The following is a 20845-nucleotide window of genomic DNA, read 5'->3' on the forward strand; positions in this document are numbered from 1 at the left end:
GACACTTTGTGGCTACGCGTTTAGGCAGTCGTAAAGCTGTGATAGCTTTGATTATCTGAAGTCTTGAGCTATTATCGTACAGCATGTAGAACGCATTATGCCCGTCGTGGTGCAGTGAGTGGCTGAGAAGCAGAAAGGAAAAGCCGCCATTGCCCGCAGGTCAGAATCGTACAGCAAATGTGCAGAGCGCTTCTGAATGTGACAATCCCGAAGACTCGAAGCTGTGCGCGCGTGAAAGCCGTCAGTCCATCAACATCCAGCCATCTCAGATCAGCATAACTCTGCGACAGGTACGGCTGATGGCTGGTGATTAGTGAGTGACATGCGAAGAATCGCCTACAGCTGCATGGCAAAGGCGATGACAAGCAACGCGAAGGCGAATGGACTGTTGGAATGGCGAGAAGCGGTGTTGACGTTACTGACAACCGCACCCGAGTAATTGAAGCCGACGCCAGGGCTGATGGCTGTCCCGGAGCAGGGCGTGTGCGTGGCTCTACCGATGTCGAAGCACAGCGACACGGACGCAGAAGTAGTGTGCGGGACGGTGCCGGAAGTCGTCGACGAAAGGTTGGACCAGGAAGTGCTGCTCTGGTGTGATGTGATGCTCGACGGCAATGAGGTTGACGAAGTCGCCGTTGGGTTGAAAATCACCGACCCGTTAGATGAGATACTGAGCGTCTGTGTGATCGTCCTTACGGATGTTGTGGTGCTGTTGGTGGTCCCCACGGCTGTGGTTGTAGCGTTGATGCTCGAGGAAATCGCCGTTGGTGCTACTACGACGCTGGAAGCCATCTCAAACGTCTGGGTGATCGTCGTATCTCCCACCGTCTGAGTGACTGTCCTTCGGATTGTAGTCGTTACATCTGTGAGACTTGACGTAGAGGTCGTTGCATCCGTAAGACTTGACGTGGAGGTTGTGGTAGAGTGAGATGACAGCGTCACGTACACAATTGAGGAGACCGTGATGGTGGTGCAGGGCTCATCAACAGTGGCAGTGACTGTGGTGTCGTGTTGAGCCTTCGGGTCGTCGGGAATTGCACTGGCCGCAGTGTCTTCGTTGTTACGAGGAAGGCGGGTCACCGTTACCGTCACTTCTTGAATTGTGATCTTCAAGGCTTCCGTATCAGGTGGGAACGTGGGGATCGCTGTTACAAAGAAGCTAACGTCACTGCCCAAGGGCGTGGGGGTCCAGGTGGCAGTGGTCGTGAGGGCTGGGCCTTCGTTGGGATGGTCCCCCGTTACCCTCGCCAACTCAAAGCAGCCGCTGCCCCAGTTTTCGGCGCTGAGTGCCAGAGGAGCGTTCGAAGGGCAGCACAAAGATGAAGCCCACACGCGTACCCAGGGGCTGCAGTCGGTGGCCGAAGCAGGGAGCCAGCTCACGGTTGGCTCAATGCAGGTGGCACTTAGCACAAATTAGTGAGGAAGCGCGGAATAAGGCGAATAATATGACCCACCCGTTCGGGCAGCAACCCTTGCCATCAGCCCAGCAGGTGGAGCCCTGGTGAACGCGTCAGAAACGATGTCGATCTCTAAAACGAGAACATGTCTTCCCTTACCGGAGGGCAGCATCCGTTACCGCAGCAGCTCTCGAATCTACCACAGAAAGACTTTCCACGTTGGTGCGTAACATCCATCGCGTTCTCGAAAGGACGAAAGAAGATTGGACGACCTGGAATCGGCGTGGTGTACGGGACGGCCAGGTCGGCGACGACACCGAGACCTCCATGGAGAGACGGCAAGCCGGAAAGAACCAGAAGGCCTATGGCCACGATGACGGAAGTGACAGAATTGCGCATCTTGTCGAGTAAGAGAATGCTGTCTGAAGTCACAAGTGTGTAAAATGGCGATGCTACGCGTAACTATTACTGCAAAGTGCGATATCCGGCTGTTCTGTTCAAACGAGTGACTACAAGGGAACAACAATGGATGCTATTCCAGTGAATGTATCGATGCACAAGGGTAAGATGGAGGAAAAGACTGTCAAAGTGGGAGTCGAAGAAGGTGTTGTTGTGAGAAAGTGGGAGATTGGCCTGAGGTGTTTATCTACCGACGTGCGTTTGTCGTCGTCACGCGACCCGACATCTCTCTTCACCGCATGCAGGTGACGTTATGCCTCATTCTACTTCGTGAATCCACCAGTCCGGTTCGACCATACGATACAAACGGAAGTGAAAGTTCAGAGTCCGCGTTGTTGATTACTAGCCTGGTACCCAAACTGCCAAACTGCTTCCCCGAGCGGACACATCCCCAACCCATTAAAGTTGACAGACGTGAAGTTTTGTGCACCTACTCAGTCAGCTCGTGCTCATCGATGAAGTAGAACGGCCCTTACAATCTTAGCGCAAGCTTGTATGTATCAGAGCTTGCTAGAAGGAGGCGTGTGACCATGAAGGTTGACGTGTACTCATCCTCATATTGATGCCACTCAGCTACTCTTTGTACATGTCCTCAAGGTACACGATCATCCTCCGCTGCAAATCAAGCAACTCGGTCTCAGTAACCTTCGGTCCTGCTGCGAACCCCGGTCGCTGAGGAGCGATGCTCATATCGTCATCTAACTCCTTGATGAGCTCTAGTGGTACGCCGAAGAAAGGGATTCCAAGACGCTTTAACTCGATAGCCTGTGCGTTGTTCATCTCCTTCATAGCCCGGTACACCTTTACATCGTACGCTTGAAGCTCCGCTTCGTTCTCATGGGCTGTCGGCGCTTTCGCTTGGGTAACAGGGATCGCTCCCACTGATTTCCTGTGCAAGGTGTTAGCTGTGGCAGCAGACACCAAGGGCGAGACCGCATACAAGATACTGTCTAGCTGCTGGTTCCCCTGCACTCTAGAAGCTTGCCTCTTTTGCAGCTCGACTCGGCCCCTGTACCTTTATAGAGTTAGCAAAGGAGCTGATAGGAGGTTGGATTTCATTGCCACACATACCACTCCTGCTCATGTTTTAGTTGCTCGGCCATCATCTGCAGCATACGATCAGCTCCCCGAAAGCTCAGCCACTGTTCGTACGCTTACATGTTGTATAACGCGCTTGAAGCTCGGGTTCTGCGCTGAGATCTTGTTGACACAGCGCAAGCCCTGTCGCCATTCGGTGATGCTGGCCGGGTCTATGAGTGGAGTGGGTGGTCCTACTGTAGCAGCGGTGGGGAGTGGTATACTGCTTTTGTGCTGTGGCTGTGGCCGCAGCCGGGGATCTTTTGGCAGTAATGTTTCTTGTGTTACGTTCTCTAGCGATGGACCGCCCTTGGAAAGTTCGTGGCCATGGAGAGATATGGCCAATCCAGGCAGTAAATAAGGCTGGTCGGGTTGGTACTGCTCAGAGAGGTCTCCAGTGGGTGCGTCTGGGTATGAATGAGCCTGCGCTGCTGCGGGAGGTGCGAAAGATGCGAGCGTCCTGAGCACTGCTGCGAGATCCGGGACTTGATTTTGCTCCATCTTGACTTTGACAGTATACGAGATTCTGACGAGGTCACTCTATCTAATGGGAAGGAGGCTGGAATTTTGCTAAATCATCGTAGGTTTCATGGAGCTACCGTCGCCGCACTCAGCTGTCAGAAGATGCCTCGAGCAGCGAGCCCAATCTCTGCAGACCTAGGTACGAGTTTCATCCTTGATAGGAAGTGAAGTTGATCGTCGTCGTCGATGCTTCCCCTGTCCTCCTCAGAGACGCCCTCCGAAAATCCACCGACACCGCCAAGCCCGCCGTAAATGTCGAGCATCAGCATCATGCTCGACCGCAGACAATTTCCAGCCAACCCAGAAATTCTCAGCCAAGCTCCCACACTCTCCCACCTCCCTTTCTCACAATGCCGCGCTCCGCAGCAGACGCAACCCGCTTCACAGCCACAGGCCCCTACGCCTACGGCAAGCCCACCTCGCGCGCCTCGACCATCGCCCTAAACTCCGCACCCGCACCGCTAAACGAGACGCCGCAGCAAAAGGTCCTCAGACTACGCGATGCAGCGCGGAAAGCACGGGGAGGTCAGACGAGCACGTTTGATCGGGTCGTGACGGTAGGCAGGTCGGTGGCGGACAGGGTGCACAGGTTTACGGCGATGACGCTTATTGGGTTTACCGGTGGGTTCTTCCGATCTCGGGACAAGGAGGCATGACGAACCTCAGGACGGAGAAGGTGGAGCGTTTGGGAATGGCAATGGGTTGGCTAACGGGCAACGGCACACAGGCGTAGCAAGCGTCGTGGCACTATTCTCCCTCGGCGACATGATCATCTACAACCGGCGCAAACGAAAGGAGTGGTTCAACGACATGAGAGAAAAGGAGGCGCGGGAACTGGCTGCTGCACAAGAGGCCGCGGCGCTGGGCGCAGCAGATGAGGATCAGATCTTGCTGATCAATCGGGTACGCGCGGCGCAAGAGGCGGATGCGGCAAAAAAGAGCAGACCTGGCTTGTTTAAGAGGATCACGGGTGTCTTTTACGGGGGACTGAGTCAGGAGGAGCAGCAGGGTGGGAAGCTAAATACGTCGATAGTGGAGCAGGCGCGGGATGCGGTTAGTAACGCCGGTGAAGAGGTCAAAGAGGAGGGACTTGGGATAATGAGGGCTGTGGAAGATAAGAGAAGGGAGGGAGAGAAAGCAATAGAGGCGCATGCACCGCAGGTCCGCGTCAATGGCGGGCCGCTGGATCAGCTCGGAGCGGAGGCCTCAGTCAAGTCGGAGGAAGCCAAGAAGAGCTGGACAAGTTGGATGACTCGACGGTGAGGCTGATTGTTTCTGCTCGTAAATCGACATTCCTGGAACCGCTCAGACGCCGGCCATCGCCGTCGTATGCATACTCCACTCTCCTGTCGAGTGCGGAAAGCGGGACAACTCCAGGCCTCGCGTATTGGCGTATTCATATCAGGCCCAACAGTGGCGATCTCAGACTTCTTTGTATCATTTATCCCATCTCTCAGATTGTACAGTCCTGTAGCATAGGGGAGCATTGGGAGGCGTTTGGAGCTGCATCAGGCAAATCTGTAATGAAGTATAGTATTTCAGGGTATCAAAAGAAGCATGCCACCATTGCAAAGTGACCCTTTTAAGTGCTACTGATCCCCACTCGCAACGGGGATATAGCTCCGCCTCTCTCTGAGTTTCTGCAGGAATGAATTAATACCAACTCCCCTGAACTGGCCCAAGATTCGAGCTCACCTCAGCCCACTGCTCCACCCACGGCCTCACCGCAGCATACACTAGGAGTCCCACCGTTGCGAATATGAAGATAAACACCACAGCCTCGTCCTTCGCCGAGTCACGCTCTGCGGTCTTCCGTCAGCATTGCCGTGTTCAGTTCCTGCTTCCCCAGGACACATACGAAAGCATGTCGTAAAGACCTCCTCCTCCTTCGCGTTCTTGCACTTGGGCAGATTATAGTCTAGGCAGAACTGCCGGTTGCAGTCGCTGCATGTCCTGCCGCCTGGTTTGCGTTCGAGTAGGGCATGGGGTGGGGCGGCCGTGGTGGGAGGAGCGCCGTCAAGGGCAATGATGGTGCTGTTGCCGGCGCAGGTGCATTTGCAGAAAGTCGTCGGTGCTAAGGGTAGATGTTAGCAGTGGAGTGGGTTGCGGAGAGGGAGAGCGTACAGGCGGCGAGGGCGGTGGTGATTATGTTTAGTAGGAAGAGAAGAAGGAGAAGCAATCGGGTCCTTCTCTCCATCTTGGATCACCGCATCTTCTGGCGGAGATGCAGGTCAACTTGACGGTTCGTGGCCGCAGCGCATTGACCGTTGCTTGGCTGTGGGGACAAGGCGGGCGCTAGAGAATTGGGTACAGCCTCATCTTGAACCTCTGATCTTTGCGCCATCCACGCTCACTCGTGTAAAATACCAGTCTAGCGCCTGGCACTTGTGAGGTAAACTATAGACTCTGCTGGCCTCAGGATGCTATCAAATCTCGACTGAGCCTGCGCGAAAATTTCCTCTATCCGCATAGAAAGTCCGGTCATGCCCGGCGCACAAGCGCTTACAGCGTTACGAGCACCTACTCAGCCGCCCATCACCGGCAGTAGACCCGCCCAAGACGCCTCGGAACGGGTCCGCCTACATATTGCACCTCTAAACCCGGCTCTCCTCAAGGCGATTGTTCCTCCGTCGCTCCTTCCATCAGCAACAGACATCTCCTACCACACCATCCAGACATTTCCTGAAAAAAGCTACGGCTACGTCGAACTTCCCACCATGGAAGCGCAGAAGCTGAAGAAGAAGCTTAACGGCTCTATCCTCAAAGGCTCGAAGATCAGGATCGAGGATGCTCGCCCGGAGAAGCGGAAAGCTGGGGATCCAGCCGATGTGAACGGTGTGGCTGAAGAGCAGACCGAGAAGCCGGCCAAGCGTCGGAAGAAGCAGAAGAAGGAGGAGGGAGTCATTCCGGGGTTTGAGCTGCCGGAGGGGAGGAAAGTCAAGCGTGGCTGGACCGAACCAGCGGAGAAGGCTAAGGGGAAAAGGAGCAAGGACAAGGATAAGGCTAAGAAGCAGAAGACGGAGGTGTCGAAGTACTCAAAGGAGCCGGAGATGTTGTTCAAGACGGTAGTGCCGCCGAATAAGGCTGAGGTGAAGCCACAAAAGAAGGAGAAGGACAAGGAGAGGGAGAAGAAGTCGAGGCCGGGAAAGAAGCCTGTGACGGTCCATGAACTGTCTAAGACCATGAAGTATGCGACATTCCTCAAGGACAGCCAGGTTTCAATGGATGCGAAGGTGGTCTCGGAGTACGTTGAGGGCAAGGGCTGGACGGATGCTCAAGGGAATTTGATTGAGCCTGAAAGTGAGCGACACTCGAAGAGAAAGCGGCGCACAGCCACACATAGTGAGGCAGAGGCGCCGGCCGCAAACTCGAAGTCTTCAAAAAGCTCAACAAAGCCAGCGGCAGCTGAGACGGAGAGAAGTGAGCCTGAAGAGAGTGCAGCAGCGGAAGGCGATGCAGACGAGGGGGTGTCTGTCAATGAGCCTATCGAAGGATCTTCCAAAGCGAAGACTAAGCATATCCAGAGGGCTGCGGAGGTTGACATTCCCCGAGAACCAGCAGGCCATGACGACGATAATGATTCGGACGTCAGCTCCGTGGTCTCCTCAAGTTCGTCAGATGTCAGCAGCAGCAGTTCTGAGTCGGATTTATCACCCTCCTTCGCGTCTGATAACAAGGAGACAGACGAGGCAGCCGAGACTCCTGTCCCTGCCACCCCGACCACAAAGCCTAATGATGGTTCACCGCCAAAAGAGGTCCACCCACTGGAAGCCCTCTTCAAGCGTCCCAAAACACCCGGCAGTGGGGGCGCACCGAAGCCTGCACCAATCAACACCTCCTTCAGCTTCTTTGACGCGGATGCTGCGGACGAGGATGAGGATTCAGCCGCTGTAAACCAACCTATGACGCCCTTTACACGCCAGGATCTCGATTACCGGGGGCTCAGAAGTGCAGCACCAACGCCCGATACAGCCGGTATCGGGCTCAGATTCAAGGTACCTTGGAAAGACGATGATGAGGACGAAGGCGAGGATCATGATAATGAGGAAGGCATGGCAGATATAGAAGTTGATGCCAACAGTACGCCTCTTGGCAACAAGAGGGCCGCGCTGAATACAGCGGATGAAGAGGAGAAGCCTGAAAGCGATTTTGCCAAGTGGTTCTGGGAGCACAGGGGCGAGACGAACAGGGCGTGGAAAAGGCGTAGAAGGGAAGTGCTGAAGGCGAAACGGCAGAGGGAGAACAGGAAGCTGGGAAGAAGAATTGTGTGAAGTGGCAAGTAAGGAGCGCATTTACAACGCGACATCGTGGTAGTCGCATCGCTATCCAGTTTTGATGTTGTGTGTTTGGTCTTACGCAGTTTCCTGTCAGGACGACTAGACCAATCTGTGCAGGGGTGACCTTCCTGAGCAAGTATCCAAAGTGAAACTTCTACCACTCTGCCTTCCAATACTAGCTGCGTTCCTAACTTCTGCGGGAGCGTGTCGGTCGTCATCCCCAATTTTCAGGTATGTTTCCTCACAGTCCTGCTCAGCGATTACGTTTCCCACGGTCCACGCCCTGTGCTGAGCTACCCCACTGGTCCGCATCCTGAGCGTGGTTGCTTCTCAAGGCAACTGATTGATGGCAGGTGCCCGTGAGGCCTTTTGTTGGACCTGACCAACAGTTACGCTCCTTCCGTGGTTATGAGGAAGGAGCTGAGCTCTGGCAGTCCTCTGCAGATAAAATCTCCTCGCCCCCCCCCGTTCTCGTCCTCTTCCATTCCTCATCACTCTTATCAACTTCTCAAATTCTACGTTCCTGTGATGGCGTTCGTTACACCCTTCTCTCTCTCTTATCTCATCTATAATTCCATCACGACCTTTGTCTCTTTTTACTTTTGCCTGTCTCACGGCCTGGTCGCTGTCTCGTCATCACTCTGAGCTCCCCTTCGAAGCGGCACAACATACCTGTCTCGGGTTCTCCGGAAGATACTGTCCCAAGACGCCCTCGGGTCTTACTTCGAATTCATCACACGTACGGATGTGGACCTGAGTCACGATCACTCCAACTTGGTCAGACAGTACTCCAATCACGCCGCGGAATATTGAGAGACACCCAGAAGGTATGGTTCCGCTTCCAACACCAGTCGTCACACTCCAGGGCATCATCCAACTCTCGCTGAGCAGTAGCTTACATGTTCGAGACAGACACGACCCTCGCCTTGAAGATGGACAGCTCCAAGATACACGGTCAAACTCAAGTGATCTTCCGGTCTCTCGAGGTAAGCTCTGATTGCCTCCAGCTTTTGAGATCCAATCACTAACAACGCCAGAAGTTCGTCTCAATCACCAACCTGGAGCGTCACCTACAGCCAACGCCGCATCGATCTTCGCAACAGTTGTTCACATTGCCCTGCTGCGCTCACTGGTCATAACATCCTCCTTCAGCATAGTACCAAGCATCTACGGTGGATCGTAGCTGGACCTCCGGGTAAGCCCTCATCCTCTTTGCATGTACGAGCTGTTCCTGACATGATCCAGGTATGACCATCATTGATCTGGCATAGTCCTCCGGTTCGGAAGCAAACGACTCTCAAACAGCCAGGCTCGCAGTGATCGCCTGACCTACCGTTGTTTGCCATCGATCTTGCATACTATTGAACAAATCAGACACCGACCTACACTCTATTCTGTCTACCGAGAGCACTCGATGCACAGGGTAAGGATCACGCTTAACATAGTGCACATGGCCAACAGCTGACACCGACTCCTCCTAGAACCAAGCTGCCTACCGCCTGCATAGACATAGAAGTCTAACCGAAGGATAGCACACTTTCTACTACACTTAGGTACGAGCTGCTTTGGTAAGCCTTCAATTTCTGATTACTCGAAATCTGCAACTGACAGTGCTACAGAGCCGCGCGTCTATCTTCGTTTCCTATCTGCTTGCGACACGCTCACCAATCCCAACCTCATGGCTATCTCTTGCGACAGTGCCAGCTTTCTCTCCCTCGGATTCCTTCCTCCCGACTTTCCTCTTTGACATGGATGAATCTGCACAACTACCCTGGAGTTTATCAGCGCGGGACCAGCATGGTGACGGATCTCCTCCTGACAACGGAGATCCAGCAGTGATTGGCGTCCTGACCGAAGACGGCATAACATCAACGATAGCAGATTGCCAACCCCGCTGGATTACCATGGCCGGACGCCGCGGTTACTTGCGTTTGACTGGCAACCCATCGGAATATGCCGGTATCGCGCTGCAGGACGTCCTCAGATCTTCCGTCACGAATTATGGCGATCATGGTTTTAAGCCGATGGACCAGCTGGATCTCTTTTTCAACCCGCTGGACTACTCCCGCCCGGCTGTGCGGTTGCGAAGATGGGCGACCCTTTGGCCAGCATGTTCACCATTACTATCGTACGCAATCCTGGCGGAGAGGCAATCCCTAGACACTGCTCCTTGCTCCAGCTCCCAGTCATTTTGCTCGGAATCTTCGATCCCGACCCATTACACATCCCCGACGATATACACACCAGAGCCGAGGTCTCGTATACAGAATCGACCTCCCCGAAAGATTGCGCGATCAGCTGGACAAGCGCGCAGGCGTGTATTAGCTACGACTCCAAGGCGTTGGCCGGCCGCAACTACCCATGCATGGTGGGCGACTTCAGCTGGACCGAGAAAGGTTACGATGAGAGCAACGCCGACTTAGCCTCCACAGATACCTTACGCACAGTATGGCCCCTACTTCTGTGGCCACATGCAATACCCTCTCGCCGAGGCGGTGTCCGCGATGGATGAGGTCATCCGTAGCGCACTACCGGGACCATGGCTTTAGCGGTATGGACAAGACGGCTGCTATGATGGACCCACTTGGCTACTTTCGCAATGGAACCGAGGCCGAGAGGATAGGCGGTACTATGGCAGGCATGTTTACCCTCCCGATCGCGGTCAACCGTGGTGGTGAGGCTATCTCAAGCATCGGTTACGATTCCAAGGTGCTGAGGAACCGCAACTACCCGTGCAGTGGAAGCCAAGCTTGCCGCACTCAGGATGGGAACCACCTCGTCCCTCGCGGTATTACCACGGCTGCGGATGGCAGCTCGGCTTCTCAAGAAGAGAGAATTGCGAAGCTAGAAGCCGAACTCGCCGCTTTGAAGAAAGGTGAATCGCTCGATACCGACAACGAGACCATCTGGGTAACTGGCAACGACTATCAGTGCGGCTTAGAACCCTAGGAGGCGTGGGAGGAACATGATGTGGCAGCATGGCTAGAGGAGCAGCTCAAAAACATCTCGGCTGGGACGGAAAAGACTACGACCAGAGCAAAGACAACCTATTGTCAACAGTTACTCAACAGCTAATCGGTACGAGTCAGCTGCTCCACAAGGATGGTGCTTCCATACTTTCCATCAACGAGTGATAGTCTTTCTCGCCCTCCTTGTCGTTGTGGTACAGCCTCTTCCGGTCGACGATCGCGCGAGCCTCGATGTCTTCTTCTCGTCCCGGTTCCTGCCTTGCGATGCCGATCTCGTCCAACCACCTGTCGTCAATATTACTAGCACGCTGTCTAATACCCGGACAATGGCGGCATCAGAAAGATGACGAAAGAGAAAACATGATCGAGGTCGTCCTGGCCACGACCTTCTGGAAAGATGAGGACTTTGTGGACTACTGCGACCACGGATGCCGGCGACCAAGAGTGCAACACTGGCTAGGGGCTTTCTCGTTCTCTTTTTCTTTTCAGATTCCCTCTCGCGCATTACCGCGACTCTGGATGTAAGCGGATGGACCAGCTAAATATCCTCATTAACACTCATGTACGACCCGACCGATCCGCTAAACAGCCTACCTCAAATCACCAACAAGGGCGCTTACATCTAAATTCTGTCCCCGCCGCCCTTGCGCGTAATCTTGGTCACAAATCCGGCCCACGACGATATTGTCACGCTCGCCAGCCCACCCTAAAGGCATGATGCTTCTGCCTACTCTGCGCTGTTGTCAAACGTTGGTGTCCTTGTTACACTTCCTTCTTATCATCACCCCGTTTATCGTCCAATCTATTCCTGTTGACCTCCCTACTGCTCTGGATCTATTCTCGGTCTCTTATGTAGATCCTAATAACGGTAATCCGGTTGCGTTTGACCTTTGGGTCCAACTTACTCGAAGCGAAAGGATAGCCACGCTGGAAGCTGAGATCGCCACCCTAAAGAACCCAAGGAATACGACTGGAACCGTGGTTAGTCCTTATGGTTCCGTGGCTAGGCGATTCGCCTCAACGGAAACGTCCTAGCCAGGCAGGACGAATCTCGATTCTCCATCGATTTCATATGGATATGCTCCGCATCCGCCTCCAAGTGTTGCATCACCATCAATATCAACATCACCATCATCACCGTCATCATGCTTCTCACTCCGACCAGCTTCCACACCTCTAACTATAGTCCGATGAGGCCGCACCTCTACACCTGCTGGAGGACCCAGTCACCATCACCACCACAACAAAGCTCGCCACCAGCAGCTTTTGTTACGAAGCCGCGAAAGCCCTAGATCAAGAAGGAAGACATCATGGCTGGCGCGATGCTCTACTTATCCAGCATCAAAGCACAAAGATGTCTAGCGTTATGGAGCCGCCTGGTCGCGGAGAACAACATACAAGCAGTCGACCATCCGGTGTTCGTGGTAGAGAAGAACGGCACCAAAGCCGACATCATGATCGCCACGTCCTATACTGGACTTGGGCTCGCGGCATCAATGACTCCTCGCACGAGGCTGGTGGCGTTTACCGTGCGATGCTGCCTTCCTCCCCTGAAAGTCGGCCATGGCGTTCACCATCAATGAAGAGATACAGAAAGCGTACAGTGCTCTCGAGACGATGGTCAACTTCAACCAGTTCAACATGCTATTTGATACGAGCACTTCGAGGGCCTTGAAACCCAAGAACTTGAGCCCTTGCACTTTGACCATTTGCATAAATGGACACACCTCATGGTCCTTTCACCATTATTGTCTGCTCCATAGGAGGCGCCGCTCAGTACGATCCTCCCTCTCAATCTCACCCTGTCCAGGTCGGTGATTGTCTCACAGGGGCTGGGATCAAACTGGATCCAACGGAGCAAACTTGTCGTTCCCTACAGAATTCGGTATCTGTCACGGTAAGACGGAAGCAGATCCAAACCAAGATCATGAGGACTGGCTTGTTGGCTTGGTATTCTGCTTCCTCACAGACGCCTCACAAACAAGTTGAGTTCACCACTGTCGTCGACGCGCCCGGACCACACTAAGTGCATCTCCGTCCAACTCACGAAGTCAAAGGTCCAGACGCGGAAGATTTAGAACTGGCCGCTGGGACGGAAAGACTATGACCAGAGCAGAGACGAGACAATCGAGTTTGTTTTGGCCACGGATCTCTAGGAAGATGAAGATCTCATGGAATACTGCGATCGTCGTGAGGACACAAACTGCGATACACACAAAGTATGGAATGGTAAGAGGATCAATGACTACAACTTCAAGAGGGTAGAAGACGCCTTCCACTCGAACCAGAAGGATAAGGGCCAGAACGAGTGTGACGGATGCTCAGACGATTCGCAGACAATGTCACCACGGTCTGCTCGGACTGCTCCTGCCCTCCGGCCCTCTTTAAATGGAATGGAGTTTGGCGCTCCATTCTCGCCAGCCTCCTCGTGGCCCTCATGGTCAGTGTCCTCTCCGACACCTTCAGGGCTTGGCTCAACTACGAGACCAACGTGTGGCTCGACAAGTGGGGCGCACCGAGCCCCTGGCCCGACGTTCTTTCAGCGGCCCCCTCCTCCCGCCTCCCCGTTTCCGTCCGCCCTGTTATTGGTGGCACATCTGCTTCTGAACGACTGCGGAATACGATCCATGCGGCTGACGCGCTCGAGGAGCTTGAAGACGAGCTTGAGACAGACCAAGCAGGGACGGGACCGCAATTTCAAGATTCGAGCGGCTGATATCATGACGGATGAACTCAAGGATGGCGCCAGCGAGAAAGTCAACGCCATCGTCGTCTCTTTCTCCGAAATCTCCGACGAGCAGAGCGTCCAGTACGAATTGACGAAGACCGCCACAGTATGAATGTCAAAGGCTCCGAAGGCAGTTAGATGTATGCCGACTCAACACGTAGTTCTGTCCACCTCGAAACTAGCACGGGTCCGAACGGACTCCAGAACGAGATTGTTGAACCTGTGCGCTGGTGGCCGGCCAGAAGAACTGTATCTGGACGCGTGGAGGCTGATGGAGTTGAAGGCGAACTTCGACAATCTCGCTTAAAGGCTGGACCACACCGTGACGGAGGGCACGCTCAGAAATCATCCTGTGAACTAGACGGAAAAGCCTGTCATATAGAACTATAAGCTTGTGTCCGAGCTGGCGGTTGGCACGACCCTTGGACGATTGCAAATTCCTCGCAGTGATTCGGAATCGCGTTCCTAGGGAAGAGAAGGCGGGAATTTCTGAGGCAATGTAGACTTCATTCTTAGGTTGTCGGCGTTGAGTTGACATGTGGTTTACGTCTTGTATCGGTATTCATTACACAGATTTCAAGTACATGTCTGGATGAAGGCTGACGAAGGCAAGAAAAGAAGAGGTCGGTGAGGAGAGGATTGTTCAAGGAGGGTAAAGACCTCGCTGTTTGTACCTAATGCTGCTAGCAACCTATGTAGACACTCTGCCAGCAATTCATCAATACTTCGGATTGCCTTGCAATCACGTGCTTGTTATGGTGTTGGGTGCGAAGGAGAAGGGGCCGCGCGCCAAGGAGCATGACGTCGCCCAACGTGGGGCATCTCAAGCCGCTCAAAACAGCAGGAGGGGCATCTGTCTCATCAAACCCTCACCCAGAAAATCACCGCGTAACGTTACAGCATCAAGCAGAACATCTTCGCATCACCAATTCGTTCGCAGGTATGTCGATCTTCCGGGCTTCCATCCACTCAAAGGCAATAAATCAAATGCCTTACTAACGTATACCCATTCATCAGTTCCCAAAGCAACAGCACCACCGTAAGATTTCCCAACAACCGTCTCACCACTCCGTCCACACATCCACCACGTCCCGTATTTCTGCACACTCGCTCACACATGCTAAACAGAAACCCAAACCCACAATGTCCGCCCCCAACGCCGGCCGCCAGTCTCCCGACCCAGAGGGCCAGGGCAAGCAGCAGACCGATCCGCAAGCCAACCCAAACGAGCAGGGCGCCGCTCCCTCCAAGGACCATGCTCAGGAGGCCTCCGACGAGGCAAAGAACTCTCTGCCCAGCAACCCGGAGCACCCGCTAGAGAAGGCGGCGGAGGAGAAGACGAGCAAGACTACGGACCCGACCAAGTGAGGAGAGCGGTTGATGAGTATGAAGTGGTGAGCAAGGTTCTTTGCTGTAGCGGCTTGGATGAAAGTTGATGGGGATAGGATGCTCGGGGGTACATATGCAGCGGATTAGTGATGGAGCGATAAGCCTGGACATACATGCAGCATTATGATAGATGAAATGAGGGTTCTTCTATGAGCAACGATATCTAAACGTTTCGATTATGAGTTTCTTTGTATGACTTCACAGCGTCGGTATGAACAACAGCCGTTCAAAGTTTGGTTGATATCTCCCAGCGATACTTGATGGGTTTGTCTGCAAGGCTCAAGCTTGAACCTACAACCTCGTTCCGCATATCTAGAAGGGTTGACTTCGTTTGCTGAGCTTAGCCATGCGTGTATTCCGTACAATAGCAAGACATGGATGAATCCGTGCCTTCAACGAGCTCCTGCGAGCTTTGAATCAAAACCTTAGCGGCCAAACTCCGGGAGTCGAGATGGACGCACGGACCGACTTCGCGACTTCTCGACTTCACTTGCGCGCGAAGCCTTTGAAACTGCCATTGCCAAATCTGACGCCCATCTTCCTCGACACAACGCTCTTCGACTCAGCTAGCAATCATGGCAGCTCCGCGACCGATGTATCATCAAGACTACATAGCGCGCATTCGCTATTCCAACGCTCTGCCTCCTCCGCCAATCCCTCCGAAGCTCCTCGACATTCCTAACACCGGTCTCTCAAGTGGACAGTACACATCCGCGGGATTCGCGTCGCGCTTAGCTCGCGAGCAACCGCTGAACATAGAAGCCGATGCGGAGCTCGGCATGCCCATAGACCTTGTGGGCATGCCAGGAGTCTTCGAGGGAGATGAAAGCGGTAGGTTCACCTCCTCTCCTGTCCCGGAAAATGCCAGGCGAGCTCAGAGCTGACCCTATCTAGTCATCCACGGCGCGATCGACCCGCCCCCAGCCCACCCCAACGACCGCCCTCTCCTACGCCCCCTCTCCATGCTCGGCAAATCCTCCGCGCTCAACACGGGCGTCAGTTTCCTGCGTCGAACCGAATACATCACCTCCGCCGCCGTAAGCGGCAGCCCCAACACGAAAGGTCTCCTATCGCAACGCCCCAAGCCCGCCAAGCGACCGCGAACCGAAGGCCCAGCCGACAGCGCCGACCCGATGCAGATGCTCAGGGGTATCATGAAGGGCTTCGACCTGGCCTACCCCCGCGACGCCTGGCAAGCACCCGACTCCACAGACGGGCTCCGTGGCGCGGAAATCAGCCCCGAGGAGCGCGCGGCGTGGAACCATCCCCGGCATCCCAGCAAGTCCGACGTCCAGCTCCTCGATGCCTATCCTGTCCTGCCTGACCCGGACGCGCTGCCGCTGTCCGGCGGGTACATGGTATGCAAGTTCATCTCGAACCCTGGGATGAACAACGACGCGTATGACGGCCGGTTGGACGTTGCCGTGTTACGGGCTGCGGATCCGGGCGAGATGGCCATTCCCAGTGACCCTACGGCCGCGGCGGCGCAGCAGGCGTTCTACAACTACCACTTCTTCCTCCCGGACCAGACGACGCCGGTGCGCAACATCAAGCGCAAGTTCAGCGTCGTGGACCCCGAGAACGAGGACGACGCGCTGTACGGCGGCCGCGAGGATGCGGATGAGGAGGCAGCGCAGGGTAGCTTCAAGTACAGATACGTCCGCACGTACGAGACATATCAACAGACGATACACGAGGACGACGAGCACGGGGACACCGTCGTAATGGCCCTGCATGATCCGGAGCTGGACGTGGGAGTTGTACCAGGCACGACGCAGCGGCTGCAGAAGGCGGCGTACTACTACCCCGTTGTGCAGAAGACGTTTGTGCGGCCGAGGAGGAAGCCGAAGCATGCGATGATGATGCAGGAGGAGGAAGAGGGCAAGGTCGACCTGCTGGAGGTGAGGGTGAGGGATCCGGATGAAGAGGAGAGGGTGGATATGGTGGAGAAGAGGACGAGGATCTATGGGGGACCTGTGGAGAAGAGGGTTGAGGCGTAGCATCGCCTTGCATACTGAGAGATTTGGGTAGAGAAGATGGGGTTGCTTACGGCGCATTCGGGATTGCAGACTGGGAGTTTAGTGCTGGGTGGCATCGCCATATAGATCGCCCTGCGGCTAAAGGCAGGGGAGCGTTTGTGGAATTAGTGAGCGGCATCTTGATTGATGTTTCTCAGTCCAGCATCGGCATAGCCTCGCTCTCTTGTGGCTCTGGTGCCATTCGAGACGGTGCAACTGGTCTCCATGGCAGGTTACTCTTCAAAGGAAAGACTTATCCAGTTTTTTGTCTAGACTGCTTTGTCAACCAGTCCTCTGGCCTCCGAAACGTGTTCTTTTACAAATATTGGGAAAAGACGTAACAATTCCCAAGGTCTCCAACGCCCCTTTCGCCCATACAGTCGTAAAATAACCAGTCAAAGCCCGCTGGATCCCTTCACAGCCCAAGCGAGGTGCTCGCAAGCCCAACGCGCCCAAACACCATATTCCATAATCGCAAGTCTGCCCTAGAAGTCACTTGACATAACTGTCACGTTCGCCCTTTTTTGATTGGGTTTCATTCCCTCTTTTCACCCACCGCCACCCCAACAGCGACAGGAGCGGCAGCGGCAGCACCACCCTCAGTCCCCTCAGCTCCCGTTCCCCTCCTGCTCGCGTCACCACTCGCACCACTACTCTGTGCACCTCCCGACGCTCTCGCCTCTCCACCCACACTCCCCCTCCGCCGAACCTCGGCCTCCAACTCCCTGATCCTGCGCCTCAGCGCCTCATTCTCCCTCTTCGCCTCCTCGAGCTCCTGCCGCTGCAGCGCCACCTCCTCATACCTCGGCGTCGCAAGCACATTGCTCGAGTACGAAGGCGTGCGGATCGGCAGGGTCATGCTCTGCTGCGCACCCGCTCCAGCATAGCCCGACCCGCCAGACACGGACCCCGCGCGGCTGGCGGACGAGGAGCTCCGCTGCCGGCGTGAGGTTGGGTGCGTCGCGCCTGGGTGGTCGGAGGTGTCGAGGTAGGAATGTGCGGACGGGGCCGCGGAGGCGGAGGAGGCGGTCGAGGCGACGGAGGCGGAGTGGGCGCGCAGGGAGGAGAGTTCGCGCGTTAGGCGGTTGACCTGTCACCATGCCATCATCAACCATGCCCATCCTCGAAAGCAAGGCATACATATTTGAGTTGGGAAGGAAGCGGAGGGGGGAAGAACATACAACAGCCTCCTGTTCCTTCTCAAGCTCCAGATGCAACTCCGCCGCCGTCAGCGGGCGCGGATGTCTCATGGGCACGCCCGCTGCATCTACGCTCGTGTGAGCGGTCGTGGGGCCTCCGATCGTGCCGCTGACGCTTGGACTGAGTGGTGGGAAGGGATGGTGGGTGAATTGAGCGGAAGTAGGGATGGTGCCCCCTGGTGTAGCTAGCGGAAGCGGCGGCGGGCTCATTGGGAAGATTTGCGAAGCTCGACGGGAGGTTGGCTGAGAGGAATGGCGGGAGGAGGGGGGTGGTCGAGAGGGTGTGGAGGTAGGCAGAGCGGTGGTTGCTGATGCATTGCGGGGAGATGCAGGGACGGAATTGAGGTCGGGCGCCATGTTTTACGAAAGCTTTGAAGGACGTTGGTGCTGGTATACGTCTGAGGTAGTTGTAGCTCGGGAGCTTTGCGGAGGGAGGAGCTTCGACTGAGACAACGCGATTGGTCGTGTCAACGGAGCAAGTACGTTTCAGAAGCCGGTTTCAACTGTAGACAACAGTATTGCAAGTTCATCGCCTCGTGAAAACAACCGTTGGCTGATACACAAGCTCTCTGTATGGGTATAGCTGGGTGGTGAGCGACTGACCGCTCATGATAAACCGTATCCGCAGATGTCATTTGTTCTTGGCACCCCTGATTCACGTGAGGCACGAATTCATGTGCCTTAACCGGCTCTCTATTTAACTCTCTCTCCAGCAGCGAGCCGCTTCAGTGGCTCTAACTTCCACGATGAGACCTTTTGTCTATGGTTCGACTCAGCCATCCACGCCTTCGACACCACCAACCCATGGGAAAGCCATCTCGATGTCAGCAGACTGGACCTCATAGGGAGCCTCGCTCGATGTTTAGACATAGCAGAATGGCATCCCATCCAGACCGAATAGATCCATATCAGGGCCTGTGGCGTTGCAAGCACGATGTGTCGCGTAAGAAGAGAGACCAGTACAAAGGTCAGTAAGTCCTCGCAAGGTTCCTAAGGTACCAGTCCACCAATCTCCGACCAATCTTGGCCTCGGAGACGTGGATAAGGTCCTAGAATAGAAGTCAGCATCAATTTTCAGATATCGCCGGTCATATAGGTCGTAGCTCGAGAAGAGGTATGTCACTCACCCCCTCCATAGCATAGTCCAAGTCGCTGCTGTTCACCACATCGCCGTCCAGTAGGCCACCCTCGCTCCACCTGATCTGCCTGCTCCTCTGCTTGTTAACAAGCAACCAGTGCCTCAGCTTCTCCGGCTCCACATCCAGGAACCCGGCCAGCTTCTTCAGGTCCATTGTCGTGTACAGCTTGAGGTAGCTCCTGACCGTCGGCGAGTGCATGTTGTTCTTGACCTCATCCATAAAGATAGCAAGATGGTGTTCCAGAGGATCGACATTGACGGCCGGGTTGTCGAAGTCTGGTGGCGTGGGTGAGATGAACTTCGGGCACGCCTGGCGGAACAGCTCCTCGAAAAGGGGCAGCGCTTCCGGCCCACCGCGCTGTAAGCGGTTGAACTGCTCGCCGTATTTCTCCCTCAGGGCGGTGTGGATGGTGTCGTCCAGTCGTGTAGGGTTGAAGGCTACGCATATGGCAATGAGCGCGTACATCTGGTCGTTCTTCTTCGTGATCGAGTCATATTGTGAGTTCTTCTGGAAATTCTTCGTGCGGGAGACGTAGACGAGGATATGGCTGAACATGCGGATGGCGTCGGCGTACCGGCGCATCATCATGTATGAAAAGCCGACATAGTAGTAGGTTGTGAAGTGAGCGGCCATGACGCGGGCAAACATGGCCTTCTTGTTCAGCTCGATGTCGTCCAGAGTCTTGAGCGCCAGGCTGAAATCGCCTAGGAGACAGTGTACTCGTAGGAGCCCGATGATGGAAAAGTAACCCAGCATCTTGTATAACGGCCGGTTGCCGTACTCGCCAGCATACTGACTCGGGTCCTCTCCACGCTTCATAGCTGCCAGCTGCTCGCTAATCTGTGATCGCTGGATCAGGGAGTAAAGGACGTTTAGGACGCTGTAGCAGCCCCATGTGTTCGGGTTCTCCCGTAGAATCTGGATCTCCTCCTCGTTCTCGGCTTTGTATGCGACTCGCTGGCGGTAGCTGCAGAAGCTGTTGAACTGATATATGAACTCGTCAATCACGTCCCAAGCCCAGTAATACTACAACACACGTCAGTCCTGTCGCCCTAATCTTCTAGATATCTCCATCCTACCGAGGGCACCTCTATGTCTACCGGCCCATCCGAGTTCAATATGTAGTGGAAAAGACTGCAGTAGTTGTCGTAGCTCGCAAACTTCGTCTCCAACGTCGCTTGGAACTCGAGTGGTGTTGCGGCAGCCGCTAATTGTGCGTGTATGTCCTGCTGGCTTTGTGCTCCCAGTGATGTTGTTCGTTCCAGATCATTCATGCCATCCCCGTACTGCACTTGCTCGCGATAGTCCTCCGCTAGCGCTTCTTCCTCCACATCCGAGTCGTCTGCGGGTGCTCTTGTCGGAGCCTCGCCGTGTTGATACGGCGGGACTGGCTGTCGCAAACTCATGATTGCCGACTTTCCTCTGTCGCTGTCCTATGAATGTGGGGATAGGGTAAGATAGCCCTTGCGCTGACGATGGGGTTGTGTCTGAGGTTGACGGTTGATTATTTCCAGTGGATTTCGCTTGGTGTGGAATTTCATATTTGCCTTAGGCTGCAATCGATAAGAGCGGGCGCATCATGGCTTCATGAATGGGTGGCTTCAAGGGCTCCCCGCAACAGTCTTAATTCCTATGTAGTCTTCAAGTAGATAGTCTTCCGCTTTTCACGAG

At 54.8% G+C, this 20845-nt stretch overlaps 10 protein-coding genes across 10 annotated transcripts; 6 read left to right on the forward strand and 4 right to left on the reverse strand.

Annotated features, from left to right (window-relative positions):
- Nucleotides 1-460: 460 nt before the first annotated feature.
- On the forward strand, nt 461-832 carry W97_04555 (uncharacterized protein; the record flags this gene model as incomplete). Its single annotated transcript, XM_007782444.1, has 1 exon — nt 461-832. The coding sequence occupies one exon, from the start codon at nt 461-463 to the stop codon at nt 830-832; it is 372 nt and encodes a 123-aa protein (XP_007780634.1).
- A 1597-nt stretch (nt 833-2429) lies between these two features.
- W97_04556 (uncharacterized protein) lies at nt 2430-3434 on the reverse strand (the record flags this gene model as incomplete). The annotated part of the gene is made up of 4 exons (XM_007782445.1): nt 2430-2745; nt 2797-2865; nt 2922-2962; nt 3015-3434. The coding sequence occupies 4 exons, from the start codon at nt 3432-3434 to the stop codon at nt 2430-2432; spliced, it is 846 nt and encodes a 281-aa protein (XP_007780635.1).
- Nucleotides 3435-3805: 371 nt separating this feature from the next.
- Nucleotides 3806-4718, forward strand: W97_04557 (uncharacterized protein; the record flags this gene model as incomplete). The annotated part of the gene is made up of 2 exons (XM_007782446.1): nt 3806-4076; nt 4183-4718. 2 exons carry the CDS (start codon nt 3806-3808, stop codon nt 4716-4718), a joined length of 807 nt encoding a protein of 268 aa, XP_007780636.1.
- A 390-nt stretch (nt 4719-5108) lies between these two features.
- On the reverse strand, nt 5109-5652 carry W97_04558 (uncharacterized protein; the record flags this gene model as incomplete). Its single annotated transcript, XM_007782447.1, has 3 exons — nt 5109-5257; nt 5314-5529; nt 5580-5652. The coding sequence occupies 3 exons, from the start codon at nt 5650-5652 to the stop codon at nt 5109-5111; spliced, it is 438 nt and encodes a 145-aa protein (XP_007780637.1).
- Nucleotides 5653-5938: 286 nt separating this feature from the next.
- On the forward strand, nt 5939-7726 carry W97_04559 (uncharacterized protein; the record flags this gene model as incomplete). Its single annotated transcript, XM_007782448.1, has 1 exon — nt 5939-7726. The coding sequence occupies one exon, from the start codon at nt 5939-5941 to the stop codon at nt 7724-7726; it is 1788 nt and encodes a 595-aa protein (XP_007780638.1).
- Nucleotides 7727-10180: 2454 nt separating this feature from the next.
- On the forward strand, nt 10181-10681 carry W97_04560 (uncharacterized protein; the record flags this gene model as incomplete). Its single annotated transcript, XM_007782449.1, has 1 exon — nt 10181-10681. The coding sequence occupies one exon, from the start codon at nt 10181-10183 to the stop codon at nt 10679-10681; it is 501 nt and encodes a 166-aa protein (XP_007780639.1).
- Nucleotides 10682-14572: 3891 nt separating this feature from the next.
- W97_04561 (uncharacterized protein) lies at nt 14573-14797 on the forward strand (the record flags this gene model as incomplete). The annotated part of the gene is made up of 1 exon (XM_007782450.1): nt 14573-14797. One exon carries the CDS (start codon nt 14573-14575, stop codon nt 14795-14797), a length of 225 nt encoding a protein of 74 aa, XP_007780640.1.
- A 596-nt stretch (nt 14798-15393) lies between these two features.
- On the forward strand, nt 15394-16818 carry W97_04562 (uncharacterized protein; the record flags this gene model as incomplete). Its single annotated transcript, XM_007782451.1, has 2 exons — nt 15394-15649; nt 15713-16818. 2 exons carry the CDS (start codon nt 15394-15396, stop codon nt 16816-16818), a joined length of 1362 nt encoding a protein of 453 aa, XP_007780641.1.
- Nucleotides 16819-17371: 553 nt separating this feature from the next.
- W97_04563 (uncharacterized protein) lies at nt 17372-18392 on the reverse strand (the record flags this gene model as incomplete). The annotated part of the gene is made up of 2 exons (XM_007782452.1): nt 17372-17926; nt 18018-18392. 2 exons carry the CDS (start codon nt 18390-18392, stop codon nt 17372-17374), a joined length of 930 nt encoding a protein of 309 aa, XP_007780642.1.
- Nucleotides 18393-19003: 611 nt separating this feature from the next.
- W97_04564 (eukaryotic translation initiation factor 3 subunit L) lies at nt 19004-20580 on the reverse strand (the record flags this gene model as incomplete). Its single annotated transcript, XM_007782453.1, has 3 exons — nt 19004-19084; nt 19163-20200; nt 20254-20580. 3 exons carry the CDS (start codon nt 20578-20580, stop codon nt 19004-19006), a joined length of 1446 nt encoding a protein of 481 aa, XP_007780643.1.
- Nucleotides 20581-20845: the final 265 nt, after the last annotated feature.

The sequence above is a fragment of the Coniosporium apollinis genome (assembly GCF_000281105.1).
Source record: "Coniosporium apollinis CBS 100218 chromosome Unknown supercont1.20, whole genome shotgun sequence".
Classification (NCBI taxonomy): Eukaryota; Fungi; Ascomycota; class Dothideomycetes; genus Coniosporium; species Coniosporium apollinis.